The sequence below is a fragment of the Diceros bicornis genome, chromosome 7 (genome assembly GCF_020826845.1).
Source record: "Diceros bicornis minor isolate mBicDic1 chromosome 7, mDicBic1.mat.cur, whole genome shotgun sequence".
NCBI classification, from domain to species: domain Eukaryota; kingdom Metazoa; phylum Chordata; class Mammalia; order Perissodactyla; family Rhinocerotidae; genus Diceros; species Diceros bicornis.
Window position 1 is genome coordinate 83,685,141 of NC_080746.1, and position 22,033 is coordinate 83,707,173.

Below are 22,033 nucleotides of genomic sequence, written 5' to 3' on the forward strand. Positions count from 1 at the left end.
AAGCAACCTATTCCAGTGCCTTGGCCTGAAGGTACTATTCTACACAGTCTGTTTAACAAGCGAGGGAGAAGGACCAGCTTCCCCGTGCAGTATTATGCTTCTAACCGCCCCTGGTCAGACCCACCGGCTCCCACTGAACCTGCAGTTATTTCAACCATCTAGGTTTCCTTTCTACAATCTGGTAAGTCATCCCCTAAAACCTTGTCCCAGCTCCCTATTCTTTCCTACACTTATACAATTGATTTTAACCTAATCACAGTATTTTACGTTTAAGTTAACGTAAACGATCCAGATTCTTTCAACAGAATGTCTGCTGGCTTTATGTTTCAATATGATAAGCATATCGTCTGTGCCTTCAGACACATTATCAGCCAACAAGTTACTGCTGGATGCACTCTCCCAATGTTGCATAAGAGAGAACACCTTCGACAGTCGGGTCTAGGAATGTGGCCTGGGACGCCCGCCAAGCATCTCTCCCAACAGCAGGAAGCAAATTTCTCGACCTTCTGATTCTGCACAATGTAAAAGAAATTTATCTGTGTTTAATAACACTCCCCATCATTCAAGAAATAAATGAACATGTGAAAAGATAGGGAAACTTGTTTCAATTTGGGCATAGTTTCAGTTTTCAAAAGCACACAGAGGCAGAAAGCAAGCATCGGAAAATGAGGCAAATGCTGACGGTAGCAGCTCCAAAACCAGGACTGAGGGGAGATCCCGCTTGCAGAAATTTTACTCCATGAATTTCCTTCTTTCTTTCTTCTCCCCTGTCCCCCCCGCTCCGTGTGTGTGCGTGTGTGTGTGTGTGTGTGTATAACACATCATATATAAAAACCTTTTTTTAGTATTTTTTCCTGAAAAATAGGTTTTCTGCATATGATTGCTTCTATGAATGACACAAAGTACAGACAATATAATGACTTTCTTTGTTTATCTGCTCACCAGAAATTGGCACAAACTTAACATATACTGTTTTCCATTCCCTGAAGCACAGTAACCAGTATCCCAAAATTTGAAAACATTTAAATGAAAATCCACCAGTCAGTTTACAGTTGCTACTGTCTAAATCAACTTTAACATTTCGTATGTTCCAAACATGATAATTTTATGAGTGAACCAAATTGTGCATAAGAAATTTTAGAACTAAGCCAACTAAAGGACATTTACAATAGGTACTAGAAAAAAGAAAGTATTATTACATTTATTTCCTCCAATTTCTTCCTCTCCGCCAGCAAAATAGAGAAATGTTTTTCTATAATTATAAAGTTTCTTCATTGTCTACATTGCTACTAAGAATGTGAAGCAATTATTAATAATCTATTTGTTCATTCAACAATATTCGTTAGAGTGCCTCCTCTGCTACCAGCGCTGGTTTAGATGCTATCGTGGGAGCATGCAAAATGGATTAAATACGGATTTTGTCATCACAGAATTCTAAGTTGATTAGTAACTACTGGTTCCTGGTTCCATTACTACTTTGTGGTGCTGGCTCAGATGTATATCTTTATCTATTCTAAGGTTAATTCTTATAATTTCCTTTTCCTTGTCCTTTTTTTCCTTACTTTTTTGGTGTTTAAAGTCTTGCTACATATATAACCCTTTATTTTACTCTTAAGTCTTCTCAAATCATTAAAGTTAAAATTAGATCACAGATCAAAGACATTCTTAAGGTCTCTCTACTCAATTTATTTGGTGCTATTATATCTCAGAAAGTGCAGTGAATTGCCTGCAGGAAGTGAATAAAATCAGAACCTTTGTACCCAATGCTTAGTACATATCCTTGAAAATAATAAATAAACAGGAGGCAGGCCCTTATTCCTGGCTGGCTCTTCTATATTTGGCGACTATACCAAAATGCTAAAAGGTCTTAGTGTATGTATTGAGTTGTGGATCTGCCTGTTTTAGAATCTCATCTACAATCCCAAATGCATTCTAAACCACCCTCCCTGCCCCTCAACACACACACACTCTCCCAATCTGAACAGGGTGGCAAGAAAATCCTAGTAACTGTAGCTTTGGGAAAATGGCTCATATGGCAAATAAGCCATTTGGCTGGTAAGCTGGTGATCTGTTCTCTAGGTGGCACTATTACTTCAACTTTTGATGAGATGCTTAAAGTACTAGAAACTGCCCACTGATTTTGTTTGAATTTCCATGATATAAATTTGATTTCATACATACCAGTTGTAATTAAATGACAGGTTGCCTTCCAGTTTTACCTTAATTTGAAAGTGATTATTTTTATCATATAAGTTTACATTTCCTACTCATTGTCTTTGAGTTAAGGAATCCTCCTTTGCCTGCCATGCTGCCTCCCAAAGAGCAGAGCCTTGTCAAAAACACAGAGGGTCGTCATAAAGCTTGAGTCAGACCAAAAGAACCAAGATGGAAGCACGTTTAAGAGCTACTAGGCTCTGCAAGCTTTCAAAATCAGGACATTACTGCCATGACAACCAATGAAAAGTTCTTTCAAGTGAACCTTTGGGGGAAACTGCATAACATTTGTTACTCTCTGGGCTCTTTGGAAATAAGCTTTTACTTTATTATGGCTGTCACTGAAGCTTGTAAATTTACTCTGCTTCCCCCAAGCACTCTCCTGCCCTACACCCAGCCCCCCACTTCATCTAATGGCACCCATCCTCAAACTTTAGGCAAGGTATAAATGAGACAGCTGGGCAATGGGCCATTTCTTAGCATCCAGTAGTATTTGGTCAGATTTGTTTCACCAAAAGCATTAGTGTCTCAGAGTTTGCACTGGAATTTGAGAACTTCCCTTTATAGGAAAGCTTCCCCACTTCTTATCTGACCAGATACTCATGTTTTTCTACAGAAACAAGAATACCTTCCCGTTCCACTTAAGAGAACATACCCATTTACCACTCCCTCACCTCCCCAAATTTTTCAAAGTCAATGTACTAGTGAGCTCCATTGAATTGTGTCTGTCATCAATAATGATTCCCTATATTTAATAATTGGGTTCATGACTTTTCTAAGGCGTTAATACTATAAGTATTCTGGAAAGCTGGAGACATCTTTAAGTATAAAATTATTTAGGATTAAACAATTCTTTCTATGCCTTAAGTGAAAGTTTAAGGGGACTCTGAGGACATATATGCCTGAGCTTAAAAATACCAAAGCCTTCCTGTGTTTCCTAGGGTCAAACCTCACATACAAACGACATACGGATTTCATTTGCCAACATCATTTATTGCTTAACATTACTCCATACTAAACAAAGTAAATGGATGCAGAGTGTAACCAGTAAGTTTGCTCATTCACTTTTGAAGCCCATCTGGGCATGTTATTCATCCTAATAAAGAAAATTTCTCACAACGCAAATCATTCCTTCCTTCACTGAGCAACAGCCAGCATTTAAACCTAGAATTCCCCCGAATTCTCTCCTCCACTCCTTTTTAAAATTCAATTCACAGCTTGAGATCACAGAGTCCGCCAGTGGCTGAATGGCTGCACTCGATGGCTGAGTGTCCTTCAATTAAGCAGCAATTTTGCAATTAGTGGAAACTGAGTGCTCCATAACAATCGTCTGAAAACAAGTTGAGACAAGTTAGCAATTACCCTATTAAAGGGATATAGTCACTTGCACTGGGCTAAGCAAGCCCCCTCCAGCAAACTGAAATCTTCCACACAGGGAGATGTAAGCTGGAAATTATGTTTTAACCGTTAAGATAAATTCAGCATTACGGACATGTGAAATGGGAGTGCCTTTCATTTTAAAAGACAGTCAGAGTTTAGCTATGGTACATTCTCCATGCTCTCTGTTTTCATTCCGGAAGTCTAACACTGTTCTCCTCTCTACTCTGAGACTAACTTCCTAAATCTTATAATGTTAATGAACTACTTGCATACGACCTTTCCATTGTGTACATCTTCAATATTCTTGAAGCTTAGTAGAAGATTCAGTCTCTGATTGGGACCCAAAGCTGCTGGCTGTTACATTCCACAAGTTCACTACCTGGATATAGAGCTGTGTGAGAGTGTGTGTGTGTGTGTGTGTGTGTGAAGGGGGGATATTTACAGAAGGTTTTAAAGACAAATGTAAAAAAATGTAAACAAGCTCTTTGCTGTCCAATCAGGAGGGCGTGCTCAGCTTGCCGTGTGTGCTGAGCTACAAACCAGAGCTATTTATGTTTGAAAGAAATGCGATTATTAGTCATCTGCATTTTGACTATTGAGAAGCAGGGCTCTCGACTATTCCAGGAAGAAGGAAATAGGTTACATTCTCATGGGGCTCCTATTAAACAGGAAACCCAAGGACTTTGAGCCAGGATTTTAGAAATTTGCATTATTTACAGGATTTCCTCCCTCCTGGTGAATCAAAATGACCCAGCCAATATTCCAGCACCTCCCCATCCCCCTTTGGCCATTATGAGATTTAGGCCATTAACTCACATCGTATAAATGAATCATTTGAGGTGATCATTGCATTTTAGGCAAATGATCACTTTCTTGGTTCCTTTTGTTGGAAAGTAAAAGTTACACTTACTGAAAAGACATCCCCAAACAGATTTCCTAAATGTTTTTTCTGGATACTCAAAATGTTGACGTACTATACATCTTAAATGACCTTAAATATCACCTTAAAATAAACAAGATTTCCAGTTACTAACTCAGTTCTAACGGGCTATGAAAGGCTCCAAAGGTATGTGAAAAATTAATCTGTTATTTTGCTCTAAAAAAATGTGATGTCTAAGTGTGTCTGCAATGTTGTAACACTTCAAAACATGTCCGTAAGTCTTGTTTATCTGGAAACCATTTCTTTCTGCTTATATCATTTATAAATAGAAAATGTTCTGCAATAACTTAAAATAGCTCTACATACATAATGCTTCTCCTGTCATAATACCTATTACCAGTCTATATTTACCAACATTTATCACATTTTGCAAATTGAAGTAGAAGAAAAAAGACAACGACTTTATGGCCCTGGAATTCCAGTAATGGTGAATTACTGGAACGTGTTTTAAATTCCAGTAAAGGTTACAGTTACATTTCAACAAGTGTCTCTGTCCTTTTCTCACCTCTGCTGCTAGTCCAGAGGTGAACTTACAAAAGAAAAATCTTAAGCAAGCTATTTATTTGCAAAATCAGGAAGCAGAAATTAGTGATAGTTTTAAAGGGGTGCTGTTCCCAGAGCCAAAACTTTGACCTGCAATTTCTACATGAGATGTGGTCTATTACATGTAATAACGGAAGTCATCATCTCAGAAACCTCCAATTTAAAAATGATAATGTTGCATGAGGAGGGAAACAGGGAGGGCTCTCATGTTTAGACGAATTAAACCTGCAATTATACCTCAATAAACAAAAATGTAAAAAATATATATGTATATATAAATATAATCAACACCAAAATGGCTTTTTGGGACCTTATAACAAATTTCATATGAAAATAGCGTTTTGCATAAAAACAAAGGAGAGGGAGTATTTTCCAAGAAGTCGAGCCAGTTTGAAGGTTTCATTTAATAGCATAACATGTTTTCTATGCCGCTAAAAACCAACGTTCCCAATCATATACTGCTTTGCTTTAAAAGATAACTGTACTAGGAGAATTAATAAACATTCAGAAATATGCTTTTCTTTGCTTCTGGCCAAGAACATTCCTGCATTCTCGTCGGAAAATCTTCACTGGTTCCTGCTGACATCGAGGAGCCGATGTAAGATACCTGCAGGACCCTAAAATAAGACCCAGGAAGCCCTAACACGCCACCCACCGCAGCCTGTCACAGCTCCCCCAGCGCGAGGAGTCAAAATTCACCCAAGTCGGGAGTCACAAGCGGCGTTCAACAAGTCCCTCCCACCAGCTCCCGGAGGGATCCCGCGAAGCCATCCCCACCGCGTCCCCGCCCCCAGCAGCTGCTCTGGGCCGCGCGGCCGCCAGAGGGCACCCTCTACCTTCCTAGCGCCGCTCTCCCCGCCCCCTCTCCTCGGTCCACCCCCCAGCCCGGTCCACCCCAACACACAAACACAGCATCCTCCGACCGCGAGTCCAGTTCACCCCAGCAGCCCCGAGGCTTTCCCCCCTGGGGGTGCCCCCAGTCTGCAATTGCCCTTCTCTGCCCGTCGGGCATCAAGCCCCCAATCCTCAGCTATTCCTGGCACAGCTCACTCACCCATTCCTTCTTCCAGCTCTGCATCCCCAGAGACCAACCCGGGTCAGGACACCCCACACACACACCCCCCCCAGGCCCCGAAAGTCAAAACTCTCACTGCCCCAGAAGCTGCCCCAAGGGAGGGGTGCGGGATGGAGACAGGCGCGGGCACAGCCAGCCGCGGAGTACCGTAGCCCCTCTCCGCTCCGAGCGCCAAGAGGGTCCCAAGTTTTCCGGGATACATTGGCGCGGGACCTGTATCAGTCGGCTTTGGTCTCAGCTTCTGGGGAGCAGGTGACCGTGAGCAGCACGGCTTGAATCCTGGGGACGGGGATGCGGGCTGAGGACGCAAGGGCCCCCCCCAAAATTTGCGCGGGGATCGCCCAGCCCAGGGGAAGAATTCACATCCCAGCCTCGACACCCTCACCTGAGTCAGGGCCCCCGACGGCTGGCGCCCTAAATCTCTCTCACGACCCCTCCTCGCCTGGGGGAGGGTTGCGGGGGCCCCCGTAGCGCCGTCTTCGCTCCCTTCGCGCCGCTCCGCGTCTCCTCTTGGCTTACTCCCCCCCTACTCCAGGCCCTGTCGGATCCCTCTCCTCGGGGTTCTGGCTGCCCCACAGGCCCGTGGGGTGGGAGGAGAAAGCCCCCCGGGAACGACTCCAAATGCCCCTTCTCCTGGAGGAGAGGAAGGAAGGAGTTCTGTCTCTTCCCCCAACTTCGGGGCCCCGCAGCCAACTTTCCCCGAGGACGGGCGGCTCCCGCGCCCAGCCCCACGCCCGCGGCTCGCCTACCTCGGGGTCCACACAAAGCTCACGGGTCCCCGGCGGCGGAGTCACATCGTTGTCCCGCCCGCGGCCCCTGCGCGCAGCCCCGGGCCCCGTCGCGGAGCCGCTCGCCGCCGGCTCCCCAGCAGCGGTGGCGGCTGCAGCTCGGGTGTCTCATCAAAGCCTCACGAGGCGGAGGGGGCGCGCGGGCCGGCTCCTCGGCCCCGCCCGGGAGCCCGCGGCGCGTCGGGGAGCGCGGGACGGCGAGTGGCCGGCTGTGCCCGGGCGCGGCGGCGGCGGGCACCGGAGCTCCAGCCTGCGCCTCGGCCCGGGTCAGACATTATTTAGCTCTTCGGTTGCGCCTGGATTGGTCAGACGGCGCCGCCCCCCGCCCCCGGCCCCCGCCCCCGGCTCGCCCGCGCCACCGACAGCCATGCGGGGCGGCCGCTTAAAGGGAACGCCGCGCCTTTTCCTCCTCGGGCTCAGCCCCCGGGACTCCTGGGGCTCGCCGGGCCCGCGCGCCCCGCGCGCCCCACGCCGCCGGTCCCCAGGGCCCCGCGACGTACCTCCGCAAGCCCCGCGCCCGCCGCCTCGAGGGGTGCGCCAGCCCCGCCCCGGGGAACCCCGCGTCCCGCGCCCTCCGCGGAAACCCCGGCCCCGCGCGCTGGCGCCGGAGGGAGCGAGCGCGAGTCCGGCGCCCGGGGTTCAGCTCCCCTCCCTTGCACGCCCTCGCCCCATCCCGGCACCCAAGTTGTGTGGGAGAGGGCATGCGTTTCCCGGGCCACAGACACACCTTCCCGCACCTTCCCGCACCACGGAGCTTGCAGACGCGAGCACACAATGAAATGGCACAGAGCATGGGGGCTATTGGTTTACTCCGCCGTCTTAAACACGCCGGCTTAACCCGAGTTCGTGCACTGACCTCTCCTGAGTTGCCTAATAGGAATTCAATCAAGATAATAACGGCATTTTTTATTAATGAACGCCCCCAGATAACGTTACACCAAGTTACTTGCTCCAGCCGGAAAACCGAAGCAATGACAGACCTCCCTAAAGCCACACGCTTCCCAGCAGACCCAAGAGAGAAAATGGGAAGAGAAAGAAAGAAAAGAAACCCACCTTTTCAGTCACTACTTGTCAAAGTAAACATCAAGGCAGCTGCTCTGGGGAAGACTCCGGCCCCGAAACTCCCAGACTCTATTATTTTTTCACGTTCCCTTTGGTTAAAAAGAGGGGGGGGGGGGCGAGTCTTTGGTGCCCGGTAGGTACTCCTTCTGTTCTGCAGCAAAGAAGTTAAATTATTGATAGTGGAAATTGCATGGCGGAGGGGACACGCGCACCCCCCGAGCGAGGAGCTCCATTTGATCTGGGCAGCGGCGGGGAGGGCTCATGCTCGCGCGCCGGGAGCGGCCGCCGAGCCGCCCTCTCCGCGCTGAATGGGAAAGTGGGTGGGAGTCCACGAGAGGGCTCCACGGTGCCTTGACGTGCGCTGTCATATGATACCTCCGCTGCCTCGAAATAGACACTCCAGTGCACGAATTACCAGAATCAAAATTCAGCGCATTTAAAATGATACATCTTTTATTAGAAGAGTTCTGTTCCGGGCCACTGCATGGGTTTGCAGATGTTTTCGCTTCCCTCCCTAGGAAACTTACACACATAAACCGACCTTTTTAATAATGAACCTGGATAGCAAAGATAAATTTAAAAACCTCCTGGTTTAACGTGTGTGTGCGCGCGCGCGCGCGTGTGTGTGTGGAGTTGGCTCAGTTAATCCTCCTCCCGCCCCCACCCCCGCCCCCAAGCAGGAAAGCTAGCAGTCTTTCGGGTTCTTATTTGCCGGCAGTCAAGACCCTTGGCGAGAACTTAAGTGGCTAGGGCCCAGAGGACCATTTTCAATTTACCATTGGACGAACGCTGTCAACCGTCTACTTAGGTTCCTGCTTTAGAGCTGAATTTTCTTCCCATTAGTTCAACCGATTCGTACGCACTAGGACAGACCTAAAAATTTAGAATAAGGAACAAGACAACAGTACTTAACTTGGAGTCCTTGGACCTCCTCCGAGCCTAAAAATCACCAGGGTGCCTGTTAAGATGCAGATTTCTCCTCCTGAAATTGTGATTTAGCAGGGGTGGGGCCGGGTCCAGCAATTAGCATTTTAAGAAGCACCTGAAGCAATTCGGATGCCGAAAATCTGAAGTCACACTTTGAGAAACACTCTTTCTTAGGGATGCATAAACGGGGGTCAGAGGAATCTCCCATCCTCCCAAAATTTGGTAGGCAGTTTTACGTGTATGTACATTTTTCTGTAATCTCAAAGGGGTTTGACCTAATAATTGCTAAGACGCATTGCTGTAAGAATTTCTCTAAACACTCCAACATTAATTTGGAGAAAGGGAAAGATTTATAAACAGTTTCCTTTCCTGGACCCTCTTGTGGTTGTCAAGAATGTGCAGTTGGACTGAATATATAATATTATTATATACTCAGTTCCGTTTACCTAAAGGTTTACAGTTAACAAAATTAGTTCACTTACATTAGCTGTTTTAGAGTTTCTAAAGACTAGTGACAGAAATTATTATTCTTATTTTATAAAGGAAGAACCCGAGGCTCAGTGCCACGAAATAATTTGCCCAAGTTCACACAGCTAAATGCCAGAGACAAGACTTCAATGAACTCAGGACATCCAGCTAGAACTATCCCTGCCTCCCCCACCCCCAATAAACGGAGCTATCTGAAGTGTCACCAGGATGTGTGATCTTTCAGAGCTTTGCAAATTGTTGGACTGAAGAGTCAAATTATTCAAATATATGCATATTCTTAGAGTGTCACACATTTAGCTTTGCACCTCTATCAACTTGACAGAACACGTGACCAATACAAACTACCCTACAGCACAGATGGCGGAGTTTATTGTGGAATATTTCATGTATGTGAAATATGCAGGCTAACCAGAAGCCACCAAAGGACAGAGGACATGAAGTTGGGCTTGGCCACCTCAAGGAAGCCCTGTATTGATTCCCAGGGGTGTAGGCTGAATGCAGACACAATTTCTTTTAATATTGCAAAATAATTTAAGAGGCTAGTTTTATAAGTGAAAAAATCAAATACTTGTACCACTTTATAAAGTACGGGAGGACCTCTAACCTAAACTTTTTTTTATTACCTTATGCTAACTTCAAACTGATCCTTACTTTCCGACTGTAAATTTGTTTGAAAATGAGCTATTTCCCCAGGTTTTAAGCTCAATTGTAATGTACTTCGTTCCTGAGAAATACCTAGCAAGTGAACATCAAGAATCTTAGTATTCTCAATGCTGCTTGGTGGTTAGAAGTTACAGCAAATCTACCTGCTAAGTGCACATTGCCACGTCAGCATTTCTGCGGAAGGGGAAAGCATTCTCATTTCCCAGACTCTGACTGTGTCTGCGGCCAATCTTCTAATTCCTACTCTCCCTTGACATTATACAAATAAATGTTTGTATCTTTACTTTCCAGTATGTGGTGCAGTTTTACTGAGGAAAAGACAGAGGAGTCGGAAATGGTAGGAATATTTAGAAATAAAAGAAGACCAAATGTCAGTGCAGATAAGCCCTCTGATCATCAGACCTCTTGACACTTCTGAGCATCTCCAAACTTTCTGATTTGTGATCATAGTGTTACCAAAACGATAAAAGACCAGACTTAAACACTTGTCTATTTGCCTTCAAAGTACCTCTTACATTCAAAAACAATGAGGCCAAGATAAGCTAAAGTCATACCAGCGCTTGCACGGAATTCTGAATAATTTTTTAATTTAATTCAGGTAGCATATGCAAGGTCTCAGATCAAAGTTTTTACAAAATCATTTTCCTATTATTTCTCAGGGTGATGCTGAGAATACAAAGCATGCATTTCTGATTCTTCTTAAAGACTGGTCTCTGACGTGATTGATATGTTAGAAGCAAAGATTCCAAGTTTATGATCGGAACATTTTCTAACCACCCAAAGGAGGAAAAATTTCGCTGCTTGAAAAGAAAATCCTCCCTATTTCACTTCTGTGGGGCTTAAAAATTAATTATGAATTAGTCAAAATCTTTCTTTATTTTTGGTTGTGATCTAATACTATCCTAACCCAATGTCCTAGAAGGACAAAGGTTAGGAAGGAATGTGAATTCCCATCTATTCTTGTCAGGAAATGTAAACTAATCCTCATTACTCAAGTGGAAACAGAGGCAGCAGGCTCAGATTTGACATTGACATATTTTTTTCTATTAATAATTTTAATTGGCTGAAGTAAATTCTACTATCACTATAAGCATTTTGTTTAATTATGTTTATTAAGTTTCCTAGTTACTCCTGCTTTCAGTCTGCCTTGCAAAAAAAAAAAGTCTAGAATTCAATGAATTGACCTCAAAAACTGCTGAAAATTGGAGTAAGTAATTAGCATAGGGAAATAATAAGTAGACAGAAAACTATCCTGCTGAGCAGAGTGGCAAAGGTGTTTTCAAATTCATGCTGCATGATTTCAAAGGCCCGGTCCAGCCTCCAACTATGTCACTCACAATCCTCCAAATTCTTAAGTAAGGCCTGTCCTGAGAAAAATCTTAAGGGAGACATAATATCCCTATTCATTAGACGGTACCTTAAAATGAGGTGTACTTCTCTGTAAGCTTTTCATGAACCATGAGAAGAGCTCCATGCCATGTTCAAATGTGTCCAAATCGGTCAACACTTGTTTCAGGAATTATGTAACCAGCCAAGGCCATTAGTGGCAAACAAAAGAAAGAAACTACAGCAAGAAAATGTTAGAAGGGCCAAGATTAGGAGAGTAGAACAAGAAGGTCAAACACTGATCCCATCTGGGAATAATATTTAGTTGGATCAAGAAAAACAGCACAAAAACCATCATGAAACAACTGAGACTAACCCCCAAACATATGAGAGTCATCAACTTGTAACCCTCCAAGTTACCAGATTTTCCCTGAGAACATTTAGAAAGTAATCGTGAAGGATAAATTGGTTTACTCGTGATGTTTCTATAAGCATGGTCAAAAGGGATGTGATTGTGGACACGAGTTAGAGCTGACGAGGACAGCTGACTGTGGTATCTCTTGGTTTTACTGGGAGAAGAGCCACGAGAAGAATCAGCAAGTTTAAACCAAAGGATTTCAGGACATTAAATCAGATTGTAAGGAGCAAATTACCTTATTTTCGAGACCCAACTATTTAGGCTATGTGATGATTGGGGTGAGAGATTTTCTACTGCTAAATTTTATATTCGTCATGGAGAAAGTTAGAAACATATGCAAAAAGATAATTTAGAAAAAAATAATTACCGAACTTCCTAAAGTTGTATTTTAAAAATCACACTAAGAATTTGGCCTATTTTTATGTGATTCTGAATTTACACAGTGCCTATCTCGAATGGTCTTTTTTTTTTTTTTTTTTTTTTTTTTTTTTTGTGAGGAGATCAGCCCTGTGCTAACATCCGCCAATCCTCCTCTTTTTTTGCTGAGGAAGACGGCCCTGGGCTAACATCTGTGCCCATCTTCCTCCACTTTATATGGGACGCCGCCACAGCATGGCTTGCCAAGCAGTGCGTCGGTGCGCGCCCGGGATCCGAACCAGCGAACCCCGGGCCGCCGCAGCCGAGCGCGCCCACTTAACCGCTTGCGCCACCAGGCCGGCCCCTCGAACGGTCTTTTTGATGAAAGGCCTGAGCAGGATGTACAGCTGGCTCTCTTGTTCAAGTCGTGTAGATGGCACAGGCATGGTGGGGATAAAACCCTCAGTGCCCACGGGTGGCCGCAAGGGTAAGGCTTTAGGTTTGTCTACACACAGAATCGTTTGGCAACATCTGAAGCTCTTGACTTTCTCTACTTCAGTTCACCTTCACTTCATAGTTACCTCCACTCAATTGATGAAAACTTGCTGAGCACCTACCTCTGACACTGCTCTATGGACTGTGATACAGGCAGATGAACAAGACACATTTCAGCCTTTTAGGTGCTCAAATTCTAGCACATAGATTTGTCTTTTAATCCATTGGGCCACTTGGGAGTTAGTTAAAGGTAGGACATTTTGTTTTGCTTTGTTTTCCTTTCCAGTGAGTTTGGCGTATAGAAAGATGACCATCAGCATGCCCCTAGTGGCCAGGGGTAGTAGTGATGGACAAGAAACTTGTGCCCAAAGCCAAGGGGCACCTGGAAGCTGGAGAGGGCTCCCCGTGGGTGATGAATGCCCTAGCCACCCTTGGTTAGCAGTGTTCTACAGAAGGTAGACAAAGAATAAGGGGTGAGGGGAGGAGGTAGTGGTCGGGAGAAAATGAGACATAGTTCGGGTAAATAATTTTTCTAAATATGATCAGGTAGACTTATAAAAAGATAGATCCAGAAGGGATCTTAAGAGATTACCTCATCTTCATCACAACTCATAGGCCTATCATTACAGACCAGGGAAGTAGACTACACATCTTTCTTCTGAGAACCTTTCTAAGAATCCAGCAATTTTAGTGCCTGGAAGTTCCTACTTGTAACACATTTTTGTTCTTGTTGCAATTTATATCTCATTTCATTTCATCCAACCTTAGTGAAGATGGAGAACAGCTGCTTACTAACCTCCTTGTGTTATTAAGTCACCACTCAGATTTTCTCATAGCAAGAAATCAGATCTCACAACCTTTCTTCATAAACTCCAACTTCCAATCCATTAATCATTTCCCTTGGTCTACCCTGGACCTCCTCCAAGATCTCCATATTCTTCTGAAAATGTGGAGCCCCAAACTAGACATGTGTGTGAAATTATCCAGGGCTCAGGAAACATGGGAGTCATGAATTATCTGAACACAGCTGTTGGGAAACACTAAAGGGAAGATTCAATCAGATTGACAAATCCTTCCCTTGCAACTTGGAGACAGAAGTGGTTGTTCGGTAAAAAGATGAGCCTTCATGTCAAAGCTGTATCTTCTATCCTTAGTTTTTAAATGAAGCATTTTTCAAAAGAGACAGCTCTTGAATAGGGCATTTAGTTTTTATTTTTTTTTTCCCCTCTCAACAAAATTGTTCAAGAACAAGTGATTTTTCTGTATTCCACTAACATCCCAAGTAGTGGACCTTTAATTGATAAATTGGGATAACACTTTAATGTCCTCAAGTGTTTATTTTCATGTAATTTCTCTCAGAAGGTAAGGTCTATGAAATGCTACGCTATTTTGAAGCTTGAACTTTCTCCTAAATTGAACCATTTCTTTTATTTTGTCTGCACACAAAACCTAATTAGAATAGAGTGAAACTAACTTGAAGTCTATAGAAGAGAACCCTGCTAACCTACAAGATACCTAGAAGCAAGTTTACCTGATTATTTCACTTGTCAGGTGTATCTCCATTATGACCTCACAATCTAATGTGACCAAATATTTGGGGGCTTCTAATTCTCTATATCCCGCTGAAGAGCATGGGATCAGCAGAAATACCATTGCCACTACTCACGGTTGTCTGTTTAGGGCATTTGGTGGTGATTGCAAAATCAATCCAGTAGTCCCAAGAAGAAATTAGGGCAGATATGGAATGAAATAAGCACGCTAAAAAAAAAGTGAGTAGGAGAGGAGAACACTTATGCTCCCTTCACAATATCATTTTGAGAAATTGTCAAGGGAGTCTGTGACCAAAAGAAGACTACTAAGAGTGTTTGCTGTGAGTGGGCACTTAGTCTACCAGTGCAGGGCACCGAGAAGTGGAAAGTTCAGTGGGACCTAAGAAAGGGTGATGCCAATGCAGGATAGGACAAATACGATGTTTCATCCAAGTTAAGGACAGAGAGATGGGGCGGAATGGGAAATCAATGGGGGAGAGCAGAGCCATGCATTTAAATTCCAAGACCCCTTAATTGACTTTTTTTTGTTGTTTTTGCAGTCATTGTTCTATATGTGTTCAGGGGAACTCCTTCTTTTCCTCTGTTTGGACAGTAGTCATGCCCTGGGAGAGGGGGCGATGTGGGTGAGATAAGGGAGTATACAGCTAGGTATCCAACTTAGAAAGTCAAATGTTGAGTCCATGATACAAATTAAATATATTTCTGAGATGCAAATTCAGGCCACGGTCAGCTTTCCTCAAGACAGACTTCATACCTAATTAAAAAAATGAAGACCCAACACTTTCTTTATTCCCAAGTTTCTTGCCTCTCCAAAATGCACAAAAGTGTTTCGCATTGAGGATCTTTTCTTTCATAGGCATGTTTTCCTGGAAGCCTTGGGAAGAATGAGCCAATACTATCACATATTCTGACATTTTTAGTAGAAAAACAAGGTCATATATTTCTGACCTTTTTTTGTGTGTGTGAAGAAGACCAGCCCTGAGCTAACATCAGATGCCAATCCTCCTCATTTTGCTGAGGAAGATTGGCCCTGGGCTAACACCCATGCCCATCTTCTGCCACTTTATATGGGACACCACCACAGCATGGCTTGACAAGTGGTGCGTCAGTGCACGCCCAGGATCCGAACCTGCGAACCCCAGGCCCCCAAAGTGGAGCCCGAGCACTTAACTGCTGCCCCATCAGGCGGCCCTTTTTTAATTAAAAAAAAGGTTCCCAGGATAAATAAGTTGCTAGCTTGCATGGCTTGTTGCTTTATGTCTACACTGAATGCTAACTTGAATTACCATTCTCACATAATAAACATATTCTTATGGCATTACAACCAGATTGTGGATGTAGATCATCTTAGAACTACTTTGCAAGCCAAATTTCTATTGCCTTCCATTTTATCTGCACACAAAACTAATTAGAGTGAAGTGAGTAAAAATAAGTTGAATTTTGTAAAAGATAATCATGCTAACCTACACGATGCCAATTTATCTCAAAAAATATGTAGAAGTTTGACATATTCTTGACTATTTGCTTGACTAATTAACATTTTCTCCAATATTACTTTTTGCTATTGTGTTTTTAGTAATTCATATTGTTATTTATTTATGTGACTTTACCCTCCATTCCTAGGAAGAATTTATAAAGTATCTAATTTACCGTTTACTTAATTGATGCTTATAAGAGCACACTTCAGAACAGTATTTAATAACAGAAATTAATCACAAAAGCAGAGTTATATGTATGGATGTCATATGAAGAACAAAGAAACAGCCTTAAATAGTATTTCCAGAAAATGATCTGAGTTAAAAAATATAAAGTTTAAATTAGTAATCATTTCCTAACATTTTTAAGACAAGGGGTTTTAATAAATACAACTAATTTTAGAATTTCCCCCTTATTTCTTGATCATTTTAAGGGAAATAAATCACTGTTTTGTTTTGTTTTCTTGGGGTGAAAGGGGGGGAAGCTACAAGAATTTTCTCACTAAAAACCAAACAAAGCTGTCACATCTCAGAGGAGAACCTAGAACCAAATGAAGTAACTGAAAATACAGGGAATAATGTAGGAACCAACGAAAACTTGAAGTTTCAATTCATCTTGTCTTAGCTAGTGTCTCAAGAATCATAAAATAACTACTGAGTGTTAAGAAGTTTAAAATATAATTATTTTTGTCTAATTTTGAAATTAATAGTCTTATTAGCATGCTATTAACATTTTTTAAATGATGGTTATATTTAAATAATTAATCTATGTTATATACAAAACACTTTATTTTGAAAATCAAGGTAATTAAAATCTTGCACAGACTGTCCATTGTTTTCTTATGTTTTGATTATTGAAAAATAGAAGAAATATCATTGTCATATGATACAATTTTAAGGCCCATAGAGTAGTCAAGAGAATTTGAGTCCCAGTTTAAACTCTATCACTTTCTGGCCATGTGACCTGGGCAAGTCACTTCATTAGTCCAAGCTTGTTCACATTGATACTCGAGGTTCAATAGAAACGTCTGTTGAATAAGTTGAGAGATCTTAACTACCGTGCACCTCAGTTGCCCGATCAATTAAATGAGGACAGGGGGCTATAAGCTGTGGTTGTCGAGCCTGGCAGCACATTCAGACCTTAGCTCAGAGAGAACAAAGGAGGTCAGGTGATTTCAATGCGCTAGGGGAACCAGTGAACTAGACCATCTTTATGGCACTTTTTTCCATCTAAATTTGGGTTCCTTTCAGGGACTGTATATCATTTGGTAAACTAAACTTGGAACTCATGTAATTATTTCCCCTAAAGTTAGAACCTGCAGCCAAGGCAAGGATTCATGATCTTCTATCTTTTATATTATGTAGTTATCTCTGACGAGGATTTAGGTGGACTTTTTCATACACCAAAATGTCCTTTAAGATCATCCTTTTCTGTGAGGCTGGTTTCTGAGCTCCGGGACGCATCAAACACATGAGTTCAGGCCATCCTTCCTTGCATAAATCTGAGTGGAGGCAGGAGGAGGTCTCCCCATAGGCCTCCACATCTTTGATTCCTTACATGACTTTTGCAGCTCTGCAAAGACCACTGACTTGTGCTAAGACTTAACCAGTATGCTTCAAATCCCTTGTTTAAAACCACATCTTTCTAGGAGTTGCTTTCCAGGAGGAAGATGGATGAAATTTATCAGGAAGATGCCCAGGGAGATGTATAACTTCCTTACCCAGACTACCTCCCAGCTTAGTTTCTAGAGCTGGTATTCTGAGTTCTAAGTGGGTACAAAGACACAAAGGATCCAGATGCCAATTCTTGGCATTTTCCCAAATGAGATGCTGTTTCTAGACAAGTTCCAAGTTGGGAGGGGAGCTTTTGGGGGAAGAACATTGAATTGCACAAGGGAAGCCAATAAACATTCTAGTCCCCAACAGGGACTGTAAGCCTTCTAATTACGTTTAGGATTGTGCTTGTCTATCCTCTTTTTCTCCATATCTGTAAACACCATGTTAACTTTGGAGGTTTGTCATCCACTGTGCTTTTGGAATGGGCGTTCCTCCTCACAGCATCTGCAGCACTGTAGCCAGTAACAGTTTGAAAAGGCAAATTTATGAAATGGCTTCTAAACACACTAAATCCTAATCCAAACAATTTATAACATTTCTTACTCAATAACTCTCAGAAGTCAACTAACTTGGATCTGCCCTAAACAAGTTAAGAAAGGAGTTAGACATCATCCATTGGGTTAATAAACTAAAGTAAGTGGAAGGAAAATGTGCAGGTGAAGAGTTCCAGACACTAATCCTTCTCTTCAGTGACTGTATGCTTATTTATGGACAATTCTCTTTCTTACTAGTGTTTTAAACGTGACAACAATTATAATAATAACAGCTAAGATTGCACAGTGACTTACAGATTAGCTTACTGATTAAAAGACAGGGTTTTGGAATTAGATCAACCAGAGTTTGAGTCAAGCTTTGCCACTCATTGGCTCTGCTAATTTAGGATAGTTAATTAATTAACTGATGCCTCAGTTTCCTTCTATTTAAAATAGGAATAATAATAATCTCTGCCTAGAAAGATTGTTGTGAGGATTCATTCAAGACGTAGAATGCTCCCCACAGGGAACTCAATCAAGTTAGATTTTTATTATTAATTTACTTGATCCTCACAAAACACTTAAAGTATTATCATTCTCCATTTGTGTGGTTGTGAAAATGGGGCTTCCAAAAGGATAGGTGACAACCAGTGGTTTGAAAGTTTTTCATTAGTTAGCAGATTCGACATAATTCTCAAACAGCGCTTGTGGCCGCTAATGTTGAGGTTCTCAGCCATCTCAAAGACTTGTGGTGAAGATCTCTTGACAAAATGAATGTGCAGACCTGAAAATGGGAGACCCAAATAAAATGTGGGTGGTAGCTATTAGACATGGAGGCAGGATTTTATAATGGACTTTGGAACCAAAAATCTTGAAGTTCAAATTTTAGCTTCTCTATTCAAGATTCGCTGTATTATTTTGGGCAAGTTACTTAAACTCTCTGGGCTCCAAGTTCCTTATTTATACAATAAGAATGTAACCAAGTTCCTTATTTATACAATAAGAATGTAACCTGTCTCAGAGAGTTGCTTTGAGGGTTAATAATGTATGTCAAATGCAAAACAAAGAATTTAGCACTGGATAAATGCAAAACAAACATTATTCCATGCCATCATGATTTGCATATACTTTCCCATAGTATAGTAATGACGAAAATGAAGAGCCTTTATAATCTGTTGAGGTTAGTCACACCAGGTATCGGAGGCAACGCTCACTGGGTTAATGACTAGAATCTGAACTTTTCTCTTTTTCAATGGTGTGATGGATTTCTGGGGCATTGGGGTAGTGCTATTGGTACTAAGGATAAACTTGAGAGTAAGAGCCATCTCAGTCAGTAGAGACATGTCTACTACACCCTAGCCATCTCATCAGTTGGTTCTTTCTCCACTTGGCAGCTTGTTTAATGGCAAAAGTGAATTTTAAAAGTTTTCTCCAAACGCCAATATCCTTTTGCCAGGAAGGAAAATTCAATGGCTAATACTGAAAGGCAGCAAGAGACTAGATTAACATTTCTAAATCTATGCTATGTTAATAAATGCCTCCCCACCCCGGTGTTCTGTTGTCAAATATGTTTGGGAAATGCAGTACAGTAGTATTTTCAGACTTTGTCACCAATAGAAATCACAGACACTTTCAGACCACATGTCAGTTGTTACAGATATCTCAGAATACATTGATGCTTATCATTACTTCAAAATTATCGTATTTACCTTGCTTCTAGATCTTATTTAGTGCATTATAAAAACACATATATTACTATATCACACAATATACTGTTTTTTTAATATTTTTATAACTGTATTTCAATGTAATTGGCTTCTTTTGTAATCTTATATTTTTTTATTTTATTCATTTAGAAACATTTTTCTGAGAAGGGTTTACATAGGCTTGACCAGACTGCCAAAAGAGTGAAGCCCGTGGCACAAAAGTGATTACCGAGTCCATGTTAATCCAACACACCCCAAGGAGAAGCAGTAACAAGGCCATTCTTACACATTGACTATGGAAGTTGTTAGGGAGAAAGAAGCTTACTGGAGGAGGAAGAAAGAAGCAGAAGAAATCATTGTTTCCTACCCAAGAAAGCAGAACAGCAGTGAGCATGGACAGTAGAGATCACTTTCGACGGACAGACGGCCTTGAGGGCCACTCACAGAGAGGACACTCCGACTCAAGAACCCATAGAACACTAACCCTAGCTTGGTTTCCCTTTTTTTTCTCTGCTCAGTTTCCTTCATGTTCCCTCTCTCCTTTCTACTCACTCACCCTGCAATATCCTATCCCAAAGGCTTTAGATATTTATGGAGCCTTTCTACAAATACCCAATTTGGCTATTTCTTCCCACAGTCGCCATATTACCCAGGGATGGTAAGTAGTTGATGTTTTCCTCGAAGCTGGAGATAAGATAAATCAGTTCCAACTCCTTCTGGTGCTGATGAGAATGGGATTTAGCATATTCTGAAGGAATTTCTAGATTCCATAACATTATAACATGCACTCTGCACACAAAGATCTCAGAGCATTTTCTTCTGCTATTTAGGGCAATTGACTGGATTTCCCTTTCCCGGTATGAAAAGGTTTTTGAGTGCATTTACCATTCACTCAGAGGTTAAAAGTGTTGGCAAAGTACTTTCTACCCACCGTGGTCGCCCAGAAAATGCTCATAACTGGTCGAAATGTCTCATGTGTCTCCGAGCTTCAGACTAAACTGTTGAATTCAGAGGGCACATGTTGCTAAACTGCTAGTTTTTAGAAACTAGACTTTAAAGTTTTAATTAAATCAAAACTTCGGAATATATTTTGCCATTTGTCTAAAATAGAATTCAAGAATGATGCCTGTCATCCTGGTGCATCAGAAGTTATTTTAAATATGGCATCTTTATAAAAGTCAATAGCTGCCTCATCAAAGGGCAATCATGTCCAGTGTGGGTGGCTGTGCCAATTGTTTTTGAACTACTGCAGCAATCTAGCCAATCCCAGGGAATGGCTTGCAGCCTTTCTACACCCACATTTTTTCTTAATTATCTCCACCAGGCTGAGTTAGCTAAGGACAGATCTATAGCATTTCCTGGATGTCAAAATGCCCACACACCTTCTGCAATCCTTGGGCTACCAGCTCCCTTTCATGTTTCTCCTGGTTGGTCCATCTAATTATCTATTATCATGTGTATATAATGCATTATTCATGAGGCCCAGACAATTTCAGGCTGTAATATCTTTGATTTTAAAGGGAAATGACCTGAAAAATTAGAACGTCCGTTTGCACCAAGAAAATAAGCATTTAATTTAAGAGTGAGTTTCTCATCATCCCATCCCTTTAAAAAATAATCCACAGAAGTTTGACATCATTGTTCAAATTAAAACTTTCCAAGTCATCATTTCTCAGAAAATGATAAGTTCAATATCTAGATTCCTTCCACTCTGGGTTCAAATAAGTTGCCTTGATTTTTCATAATGTACTTCTTAACAAACAAATTAAAAATTGGCGGCGCCCAAAATTGTAAATCATCAAAGGTTAGGGTGACAGGCCCTGCTTTCCACCACAAATAGTTATCCATCATATGACTCAAACTTGGAGCTAAAATTAAATGTAGAGTTTATCTTGAGAATATCCTCCTCGTTTTATGTGTGAGGAAATAGACATGGAGAGGGGCTAATTGATTTTTCCAGCTACTGACAACTAGTTGAGAGCAAAACCTGAACTCAGGCTTTCAATCTGGTTCACTGTGGTCTCTTGAAAAAAGTAAAAATCTAGAAGTCTGTACCCTTCTAGGGAACAGAGCAACTTAAAGGACCAGTCTCTAAGCTATAAGCTCCACCAAGATATGTACCATTCAGTCTTGCTCACTGATGAATGTCTGGACTCCAGCACGGTTCCTGGCACATAAGAGGTTGTCAGTTAATGCTTATAGAATAAAATTACGAATGCTAGAATTTCCATAGAAAGTATATCTCTTGGGCCAAGTGGGAAATGGCCACTCTAGCTCACGACCCCCATAAGTATCAGAATATCTACCAAGATAAGTATGATCCCAGGCATCCAAGACTGGGATGAAATTCCAGAAGGTTAGAAGAAAACAAGCCAGCATGAATTCATGCATCAGCTATGGGCTGGGCTGAGTGACCTCTGAGAACCTTCCAGCCCTCAGATTCTATGACTCACAAGTAAAAGTAAAGTGCTTCTTGGCTCTGGCTCTTCCTATCCTCTGATAGGTTTTGGGGGGGAATTAGTGACTGTGCCATAG

General features: G+C 42.2%; 1 protein-coding gene across 11 annotated transcripts in view; it reads right to left on the reverse strand.

Moving 5' to 3' along the window:
• Window positions 1-8,882, reverse strand: part of BDNF (brain derived neurotrophic factor) — a 33,699-nt gene extending 24,817 nt beyond the window's left edge. For 2 of the 11 annotated variants that reach the window (XR_009220832.1, XR_009220831.1), the window contains exon 1: window positions 424-5,758. Coding sequence is in view for 1 of the 11 variants with exons in the window: in XM_058546168.1 (XP_058402151.1) it covers window positions 8,779-8,781 (3 nt within the window). In the remaining 10 variants the exon portion in view is untranslated. Of the gene's footprint in view, window positions 1-423; window positions 5,759-6,537; window positions 6,670-6,901; window positions 7,046-7,993; window positions 8,614-8,778 lie in introns of those variants that run through there. The other 9 variants (XR_009220833.1, XR_009220834.1, XR_009220835.1 and 6 more) reach the window with 9 other exon arrangements.
• Between the last annotated feature and the right edge of the window lie 13,151 nt (window positions 8,883-22,033).